This window comes from Elephantulus edwardii, unplaced genomic scaffold, assembly GCF_000299155.1.
Source record: "Elephantulus edwardii isolate Elephantulus edwardi_28Jun2011 unplaced genomic scaffold, EleEdw1.0 scaffold00304, whole genome shotgun sequence".
NCBI lineage: Eukaryota > Metazoa > Chordata > Mammalia > Macroscelidea > Macroscelididae > Elephantulus > Elephantulus edwardii.
In genome coordinates, this window is record NW_006400054.1 from 2,024,157 (window position 1) to 2,034,048 (window position 9,892).

General features: G+C 59.1%; 2 protein-coding genes across 3 annotated transcripts in view; one reads left to right on the forward strand and one right to left on the reverse strand.

The window, feature by feature from the left end:
• Positions 1–1,169, forward strand: part of CCDC42B (coiled-coil domain containing 42B) — a 5,456-nt gene extending 4,287 nt beyond the window's left edge. The window contains exons 6-7 of the mRNA XM_006901014.1: positions 18–176; positions 1,107–1,169. Of these exons, the coding sequence (XP_006901076.1) occupies positions 18–176; positions 1,107–1,169 (222 nt within the window). The remainder of the gene's footprint in view (positions 1–17; positions 177–1,106) is intronic.
• A 1,292-nt stretch (positions 1,170–2,461) lies between these two features.
• The window catches only part of DDX54 (DEAD (Asp-Glu-Ala-Asp) box polypeptide 54), a 21,930-nt gene continuing 14,499 nt past the window's right edge, over positions 2,462–9,892 (reverse strand). Inside the window, exons 12-20 of one of the 2 annotated variants that reach the window (XM_006900987.1) lie at positions 9,108–9,242; positions 8,207–8,437; positions 8,049–8,122; positions 6,699–6,911; positions 6,271–6,413; positions 5,676–5,786; positions 4,830–4,934; positions 4,627–4,739; positions 2,462–2,694 (exon numbers count right to left, since the gene is read on the reverse strand). In XM_006900987.1, the coding sequence (XP_006901049.1) occupies positions 2,462–2,694; positions 4,627–4,739; positions 4,830–4,934; positions 5,676–5,786; positions 6,271–6,413; positions 6,699–6,911; positions 8,049–8,122; positions 8,207–8,437; positions 9,108–9,242 (1,358 nt within the window). Of the gene's footprint in view, positions 2,713–4,626; positions 4,740–4,829; positions 4,935–5,675; positions 5,787–6,270; positions 6,414–6,698; positions 6,912–8,048; positions 8,123–8,206; positions 8,438–9,107; positions 9,243–9,892 lie in introns of both variants that reach the window. The other variant, XM_006900986.1, reaches the window with a different exon arrangement.

The window sequence follows — 9,892 nt, forward strand, 5'->3', positions numbered from 1 at the left end:
GGGTGCTGTTTCACCAGGAATCCAAGTGGATTCAGATCCAGAACACAGCGGCAGCCAAGACCCTGCTCCTGGGGCGCACGAGGATGGCAGCCCTCAACCTGTTCCAGGTCGTGTGCCAGCATCTGAGGCAGCCGCCCGCCTTGGTCCTGGAGGACACAGAGGGGCAGCTGGAGCAGGTGAGGGGCTCTGGATGCCACTGCCTGGGCCCCCATGCTGTTCCCTCATCAGAAATGAGGAGAATCCCACCATGGCTGGCAGCTGGGTTAAGCATGGCCACCTGTGGGCAGGACTTGGTGCCCCCCGGCCACAGGACTCCGCCAGATGGTCACTCAGTGACCTGCTCGCTTAAGGAAAGTGAAGTCCTCTTCTGCAACTCTTCCCAGTGCCAGACAGTGCTGACGGACTCTACCTTATGCCACGAACCCCCTTTTCCTCTCAGTGTTCAACGGCTCAGCTAAGTAGCCCTGAGAAGAAACTGCAAGGCTTTTAATCCTTGAAATGTTACCAGTAATCCGATTGGACCATGTCCAGTTACTGCCCAGAGTTTCCACTGGCTGTCAGTTGACCACCAGGCCTTTAATCCTAGTCTTAGAGCTCGGTGAACCTGACCACCATGGGTGACCATGCTGCTATTTTAAAATATTGGTGACATAACTGCCCACCGCTATACACAAGGCACCACAGAATCACAAACGGGCAGAGGGGCGGTCAAGTATGCCTTTCATGTTGTTGGCATGCACCATCAAGTCGGAACCAACCCACAGCTGATCCTCCAGCGGGTTTTCAGAAGCAGTAAATCACATGGAAGAAGATTGGCCGTTTTTCTCCCATGGTGCAGCTAGTGGATTCGAACTAGGGGCCTTTGGGTTGGCAGCACAATTCCTTGCCACTTTCATGTTGAGTGCAGTTGATTGCAGTTTACAGTAAGTTGTCCCACAGGGTTTGAGATGTTTTAAGTAAGTGGGCCAACGCAGAGGTGAGAGGTCACAAACCACCTGAGAGTCAAGCCTGCTGGCCTAAAATCCCAGTTGTCTGCAGGACCTGGGCGTGAGGGTTGGACAGCAACGCAGGGGCCAGGATGTGACTGTCTCTTGCTGGGTCCCCAGGTGAAGCTGTTCATCCAAGACCTTTCCAGCACGCTGGCCAGTGTCCATCAGGAGGAAACTTGAACTAGGTAACCAGGGACAGGAGGGCCAGTGGGATTCCCATGCTTCCTGTGGGGGTATGAGCCAACTGACCCTTCCAAAAGCGTTTCCTCAGAGCAGGGGGGGGGGGATGCTTAACGACCCCCAGCAAGTGCTCATTAAACGTGGCTGGCAGATATGGTGATGAGAAGTGGTCTGGGGGTGGTGGTGTTTGGAGGTCTGGGGGGGGGGTGTCAGAAGACCCTGGGGCTGGGCTGGCTGTGACCTGGAGCACAGCAGACATTGTTAATCCCTTCACAGCCAGAGGCAACCCTGTAGCCGCAAGGAAGCAGGGTCTTCCAACCTCACACTCTGCCACCAAGCCCCTCACTCAGCCTGTTTCCTGTTCACACGCTCTGCGGCCCACCCACCTCACCCTCGGCTGGGATTGGATTATGCATCTGTAACTGCTTATAGACTGGTTACAAAAAGGGAGAAGACAACAATGTCCCAAGTGTTTCATCTACTGTACCCCGCCATGATTTCCGACAGCAGCTGTTCCCCCTTTATTCCGTTCCCCTCTCCTCCATGTTTCTTGGGGTCAGTGGTTCACTGGAAGGTCTTAACGGAGAAGCCGTCAGGGAAATGACTCAAGTGACTGTGGGTGATGCAGGCCGGTGGCAGAGACTGGTGAGCCGTGGGCCGGGACCCCGCAGCCTGTCAGGTGTGGTGCAGCTGGGTGCTGTACCCCACGATGGCAAGCACCCCAAAAGAGAGCTAGCCTCAAGTTCTCAGGAAGCTGGGCTGCAATCCGAAAGTCATATGGTTTGAATACACCAGCTGCTCAGGGAAAAATGGGCAGTCTCCTCCCATGTGATTAACGGCCTCTGAAAACCCAGCGGAGGGCAAGCTTTTCCACAGGACACAACGGGCTCATATCCCACCCTAATCCTATCCCCTTAATACAATGAATACTTCACTGAATAAACAGTTCACTGGAGGCTAAGCCAGTTGGAACAATAAACCTTTCGCAGCACATCTTACCTGGGTCTTCCCCTCCCCCCAGCTTCCCAAGTTGATTAGTAACTCCCGTCAAGCAGAGATGTTCAATAAAGACTTATTTATTTTAAAAAAACACATCCCTGGACTGATTCCCAACATACAGTCAAGTGGCCAACTCAAGGCTTGGGCTGCCTGGCTTTGCTGGTGAACTCCTAGGCACCTGTCAAAACCCTGCTGAAACAGCCCTGCGGCCCACAGGAGGGCCCTCCCCTCCAGTGCCCGGCACAGGCCAGGCGTGCAAGCGTCCTCTGCAATGTCCACCTTGGGCCTGGTCCTCACATCCTCTTCCTCATCTTGCCCTTCTTGGAGGGGGCGCCCCGGCCGAAGGCGCCCCGCTGCAGCTCCTGAACCCGGTGGCGGTTGCGGGCTGAGAGCTGCTTGAGGCCTCCCCGCTGCAGGAACCGCATCTTCTGGGTCCGGCGCCGCTGCTTCAGGATCTGCTGCTTTGTCTTCAGCTCCGAGTGTCTGCGGCCCGCGGGGGTAGCAGGGGCGCGGGGCTGGGAGGCGCCTGCAGGGAGGAGGGGGTCTGGGAGCTCAACCCTGGGGTCGACGTCCCTGTGTCTCCTACCACAAGCCCCCAGGACTATCCCCTCACCCCTACATCCACTGCTCTGGCCTCTGTTCCAAGCACAGAGGATACTTAATAAAGGCTAGACAGTCTAGCGTGGACTCACAAATTCTAATTAGGACCCAACTCACTGCCATTGAGTCTGAACCACTCATACCAACCCTTGAGTGAGTTTTCAGAGGCTGGGAACTGCAAGGGAAGGAAACTTCCCATCTTTCTCCCGTTGAGGTGGATTTGACCTGCCTGTCTTTATGTTGGCCTGCCTGGCTTTGCGGGCAAACTTCTAGACACCCTTCAAAACCCTTCTGAAAAGTACAGCTTCTTACCCACCAGAGCTCCCTGAATGAGAAGGACTGGGGTTCAAATCCCAGCTGTGACTTCTTGGAGCCTGGGCCAAACACCTAACTCTCCGTGCCTCGACTTTTCACAGCTGTGAAGTGGGCGTAACCGCACCCACTGCAGCAGGTTCTGCTGAGGCGTGAACGCACGCAAGGTGCTCAGAACAGGGTTGATCCACAGCCGGCACTGCTTCTGCTGCCACCTGGTCTCCTGAGATCCAGTGACCCTGGAGGGCACGGTGGACCTGTCTACAGGGCTTCCAGAGCTGTGACTCATCGTTTCTTGTTTTGCTGTCGCTGGTGGGTTCGAATCGCTGACTTTTGGTTAGTGGGGCCTGCTCCTAGCTCACAAGGCAGAGCGGCAGCCCCGACTAGTTGGACAAGCTCAAGGAAAGCCTGTTCTTCCAGCTCGTAGAAGGGCCACGGCCTCCCTGGCTCCCCCCCAAATCCTGCTTCCTCCTCTGTTCCTCTCTCACGGGGCCCTCCTCACAGCAGTGACCTTTCAGAGCTCAAAGACAGGTGGTCATTAGGGTGGCCCTGATGTTGCCACTGGACAAGGGCTCTTGGCGGGGACCCTGACCTTTAGCGAGGACAGCAGCACACCCCACAGAAAGACAGACAGAACGTTCACATTTAGGACACGGGAGAACACAGACACTCAGAGAAGAGAGGCAGAAACTGATAGCAAGAACCGAGACAAGAAGACAGATGAAGAGGAAGAGACAGAGAGAGACAGGGACACAGAGAGAGAGGGAGAGAGAAAGAGAGAGATACGGACACAGAGAGAGACAGGGACACGGAGCGAGAGAGACAGGGACACAGAGAGAGAGAGAGAGAGGGAGAGAGAGACAGAGGGACACAGAAAGAGAGAGAGAGAAAGACAGGGACATAGAGAGAGAGACAGGGACACAGAGAGAGAGAGACTAAGACAGGGACAGAGAGAGAGACAGGGACACAGAGAGAGAAACGGAAACAGAGAGAGAGAGAGACAGGGACACAGAGAGAGAGGGAGAGAGAAAGAGAGAGAGATATGAACACAGAGAGAGAGACAGGGACACAGAGAGAGAGAAAGAGAGAGATAAGGACTTAAGAGACTTGGACAGGGACAGAGAGAGGGAGATAGTGACACGGAGACACACAGAGAGAGAGAGAGAGATAGGGACATAGAGAGAGACTTGGACAGGGACAGAGAGAGAGAGGGAGACAGTGACACGGAGACCGGGACAGAGACCCAGAGGCAAAGATGAGGGAGATTCTCAGACAGACGAGCTCAGAGCTGGACGAGGACAGAAGGTGGCCCCGACGGCAGTTAGGCAGGCCTGAGGCTGAAGGACACTAGACGCCCCGAGTCACCCAGGGGGACAGATGCCTATGGGATTGTGGGTATTGTTGGTGCTTAGGGGGTCCAAGTACACTGAGGGGGTGCACCCTACACCAGGGCTGTGTGACATTAGTAGCTCCTCTGCCCCGTCCCTCCGTGCCTCAGTTTCCCCACAGCCCACCTGCTCTGCCCACCGTCCCAGCCAGCTCTTACCTCGGCCACGGCCCCACTTCCCACCTCTTCTCTCGGGGCCTCGCCGCTCCCCCGGCCCCTCTTCCTCTGAGTCCCGGTCGTCAATCTTCTGCTTCTGCTTCCACTTCTGGTAGCTGGGAGCCGGTTAAGGAGGGTGCCAGGCTGGAAGTGGGGTCCCCCCCCGCCCCGGGCACGTGACCCCTCTGCCCTCGCCCCAAGGATACAGGTCCCGCTTGTAGGAGCTGTTGATGTAGCGGCCGCTCTCAGTCTTGATCTTCTTCTTCTCCTCCTGCTGCGTCTGCCCCACAAACCGCTTCTTCTTCCGGTCCCTGCGGAGGGGCAGGGAGTTGGGGGGCTGCAGAGGAGGGGCCTGGGCAGCAGCCTCCTCCGGAGCCCCTTCCCATGTTGTTGGGGTGATTAAAGGCAGGTCAGGCACCCAGCAGGTGCTCCCGGGCCTGGAACCTGGCGCACGAGGGACTGCAGGGACCGGGCAGTGGCACCAGCTGGGGGCCTGGGAGGCCTGGTCAGGAGGAGGGGCCTCCTCGGGGCTGCTGCCCAACTGAGCCCTGAAGACAAATCCTGTCACGTGGGCCACTGAGTACTTGCGGGTGCAAAGGGCTGCGGACCCCGCCCGCAAAGACCAAACTCAGGAAGCCCACGGGCGGCGAGGTGATTCTCCCTCACCACGAACCTGCAGGACAGACCCGAACGGCCACCGTGTGGGGTTCCCGGGCTGTGGTCTTCACAGCCTCAAGATGACGAGTGGAGTACCTCGTCTTTCTCGGGGGAGCGGCTGGTGGGTTTGAACCGATAAACCTCGTTTGCTGCTAAGCACTTTAACCACCATGCCACTAGGGCGCCCTCTGTAAAGACCAATCAGCCACAAAGAAGGACCTATGTGGTCAGGATCCCAGACGCCGGGGGTCAAATCGAGAGGCACCGGCCTCCTGTGTGTGACGTCAGGGGAGACAGGATGGGGGACAACACCCTGCTGGGCCTCGGGGACAGGACAGGACAAGCTGGCTCCTGGGGGTACCATCCCCGGCGGGGTCAGCGCCCCGTCTACTCACCACTTGAGCTGCTGCCGACCCCGGTTCATATTCTGGGCTTCGTCCCCCATCAGGTCCAGGACGGCACCGGCCACCTGCTGCTCGAAGGCCCCACTGTCCCCGACGCTCAGGCTGCAGAGGGGGTGGGGGGCCATGATGGGGGGACGGCAGTTGTGCAAACCCAGGACCCAGCCCCACCGTCCCTGATACTACCAGGAGAAGAGGACCCCCATGAGCCTCCTGCCAGCCCTGGGACCGAGACCCATCATTCCTAATTCTCAGGCTTTGGAAGGCACGACGGGGAGCTGAGGGGCCCCCGGAGCCCCCTGCCTGGACCCAGAACCAAGCCCGGGTTCCTGATGCTACAGAGGGCATGAGAGCCATGATGGGGGGATGAGGGTTTCCCCAGAACCCCCAACTTGACCCTGAGACCCGGCCCCACCATCCCTGATACTGTAGCCAGGGTGGGAAGCATGTCGGGGGGCTGAGGACTCCCTGAGGCCCCTCCCTGTCCCTGAGACCCAGCCCACCCCATCCCTGACGCAGAGGCGGTGGGGGTGAGGTGAGGGAGGGGAGGACAGCGAGGAGAGCGCCCCTGGAGCCGCGCCCCACTCACCCTCGCTCGCTGTCGAAGTCCTTGGGCCGGTAGGGCACGTAGAAGTCGCGGTCCCGCTGCTGGGCCTCTGTCCGCCGCTTCTTGGCTGCCCCATCGGGGCCTGGCCGCCGCCGCTTCTGGCCTACAACCTCCATGAAGACGTCCTGGCCCCCGAGGCCCAGGGTCACACTGCAGCCCCGGACAGCCCTCCTAGCCTCTCCACCCACTAGCCCTGGCCAGGCAAGGCGATGGCCGGGGACAGACCCACAGGATGGTGACACGTGGCTGTGATGAGCTGGGGGCCGGGCCTTCTGCTGGACACAGGCTTACCAGGTACGGGACAGGCAGGGATGGGGACCTGTGAGCCCCAGCTCCCTGTCCACACCCATGAGCCCAGCAGGCAGGGTCCTATGAAGAGCCCACCCACGACCTCAGGGTGGTGTCTGTACCTTCACCAGGTCTCCTGTCTCCTCCTCCGCCTGCCGGAGCTGCTCCTCGGCTGGGGCCGGGCTGCTGGGGGCCGGTTCATTCCTGGTGAGGCCGCTGACACCTTCCTGTCCCCTCAGCTGGAAGCTGGCGATGGCTTTGCGGTCCCTCTGCCGCTTGGCACGCATCACCTGGCTGCTCGGGTCCCGGCTGGACGCGTTGATCTCAAAGATGGTCTGTGGGGGGAAACAACCCGAGTGCCCATCAACAAACGAATGGAGAGAGAAGCTGTGGTATATTCACACAATGGAATACTATGCTGCACTGAAAAACAAGGAACTCAAGAAAAATACAGAATGGGTGACCCTGCAGGATATTTTACTGAGTGAAATATCTCAGTCACAAAAAGACAAATATTGCAGAGGGCCGCTATGTGAAATGGGACTGACATCGGGGTTGAGGGAAGACAGAGAAGGAGGGGATAATTGATGTATACTGCATTGAAACAGATGAGGGAGAAAACTGTTCAAAAGGGATATATGATTGGGTATTCTTATCATGACAAGAGCCCAGAACGAACGCTGCATAGTGGAGTGGAGTTGGGGGGAGTGATTGTAGAACAACGAAAGAATTTTTCTTTTACTTTTCAAACAGAAGAGTGAACTGAGGGGGAGGCTGGGCAGGGAGAAAAGTTCAACAATGAACGAATGGAAATCCAAATTCTCTGTAAATTTTCATTAAAAAAAAAAAGATGGTCTGTGGGGGACACAGAGCCCTCAGCCCTCAGGCCCCATGCCCAATCCCACCCACCCTCACCGCTCTGTGAGGCCAGAGCCCATCACCCCACAGGGAAGGCTCGAAGTCCACCTGAAGCTGAGCCCAGCCGCAGCCCCCACCCCCCGCCCCGGACGCTGGCTTGTCTTGGGGCCACTTCCTTCGGTGCCAGATGCACACCAGGGATGCCACAGGGAGGGGGAGGCTGCTGTCAGGCCTCTGCAGGCTCTGGCCCTCACTGTCTATCCATCTGTAAGGTGGAGGTGGTTCCCAGCTGGGGACCAGAGATCAGCAGAGGGAGGTGCAGGGCAAGGATTTTCTAGAGGTGCTGATGGGACCCTAGGGTGCAGATTAGGAAGAGAGACCCTCGGTCCTGCCCCAGGTCAGGGCCACCGTCTTGGTTCCACACTGCAGTCATCACTGTGCCAAGCTCTTCCCGCTTTACCACAGCCCTCACCGCGCCCCAGAACCCTCGCTCCACATTGCGGCTGTCACGGCCCCAGACCCCTCACCCTACACAGTGCCCGTCAGGGTCCACAGTGGCCCCAGGCCCCTCGCTCCACGCCCCAGCCACTACCACACCCTGGGCCCTCACTCACCGCCCGCGAGCGGTACTTCTTGATGCTGTCCACCAGCTGCAGCCGCTGCAATTCATGTTCCTCGAAGCGCGAGCCTGGAGGGGAAGGGCTGTGAGGTCTCTGCAGGGCCCACCCTCGCCCCGCCACGCCCCCCACCTGCACCCCCAGCCGGGACTCACTGAAGAGCGGGTGCAGGCCCAGCCCCGCCAGGTCCAGCGCCTTGGCCCTCTTGATGGACTCGGGCGAGGGCGCCGGCCGGGAGCGCAGGTACTGCTGCTGCGCGTTGTCGGCCACGCGGCCCAGGCCCCGCAGCTCCAGCGACGCCTCCAGGGCGCTCCGCAGCCCGCTGTCCTCGTCGTCCACCACGCTCTGCGGCACCCGGCCCAGCACACCGTCCACGTGGGCTGCGTCTGCTGCCCACACAGAGCCCGTTAGGGTCCGCCTGGCCTGGGCCACCTGCCCGGGCCCCGGCCCTCCCTCAGCCCCTCTGTGCCAGGGCACCCCAAGAAAGAGGAGTCGCCATCATGTGAGTCCCACAGAGGTCAGCTTCCCAGAACACACAAAAAGATACACGGACACTGGACTGTGGTCTCTCAAAAGGCAACGGCTGAACCAAGTTTGACCAAAACGTAACAGAGACAAGTGGGCGTGAGGTCAGAACACTGGTGCCGACAGATTCGCCACGGACGGTCTGACTGCAGAAAAGCCGACACTGACACAGAGCGATGCAGTGCAGTACGTATAGAGAGGTCTGCCCGCGATAAACGCAACACCCTGCTAGTCTATAAGATAAGCACTGTGATGCTCTGATTTTAGAGATGAGAGAGCAATGGTTTAAAAGCTGACTGCTAACTGAAAGGTCAGTGGTTCAAGCCCACCACCTGCCTCCTGGGAGGACGCTGTGGCCCGTCCGTGTCCACAGACTCCCGGCCGTGGGGATCTGGTGGGCAGCTCCCCTCTGCTCTATACGGTGGTTCAGAGTCAGAATCAGCACAACAGCTGCGTGTGTTCAAATCCACCTCCACCTCCTCCCCAAGCCACTCCTGCATGAACTCGATGGGGAACCCCAGCTCCACTTACCCAAGGGCTCTCCGTGGGGGCGGGCAAGGGTGAGGGTCCGGCCCAGGAACAGATGCAGGTCCAGCAGGTAGGGGACCTCGTCTGGGGCAACCAGGGAGTAGGCTGTGCCGCTCCGGCCGGCCCGGGCCACGCGACCTGTGGGACGATACGTAGTCATCATCATCATCGTCATCATCATCAAACCCAAGAAGGGGGCCCACCCTAGGCACGTGGTGCCCTGATGGTGTGCACCAGGGCGGGCCCCTGCTAGCTGACCCAGGACCTCCTGCCCCAGGGCACTCTGGGAAAGCCAGAGAACCAGCACCAGGCGGTGGTCAAGCGGACCAAAAAGGAAAAAAAAAACACCAAGGATGCCCACCGCAGAGCTGACTGCAGGAGCCCCGGATGAGGGGCGATGTCAGGCTGTGCCCGCGGAGGATGGGGTGCGGGCTGGGCGCTTACATCACTGTTGTCAGCTGCCACTGCGTAGGACTCACAGCGACTCCACGGACAACAGACCCGAGCCCTGTCCTGTGCTGTCCTCACTGTCTCTGACACCCTCGAGCCCACTGCTGCTGTCACTGTGTCCGTCCACCCTGTTGTCATTACCACACAGCAAACAAGAAACCAGGCCTGAAGTCAGGACGTGTCACAGAGTGGACTGACCAACGCAGGCGACCCCACGTGTCACAGAAAGGACTGACCAACGCAGGTGACCCCACGTCACAGAGAGGACTGACCAACACAGGCCACCCCACGTGTCACAGAGAGGACTGACCAACGCAGGCCACCCCACGTGTCACAGA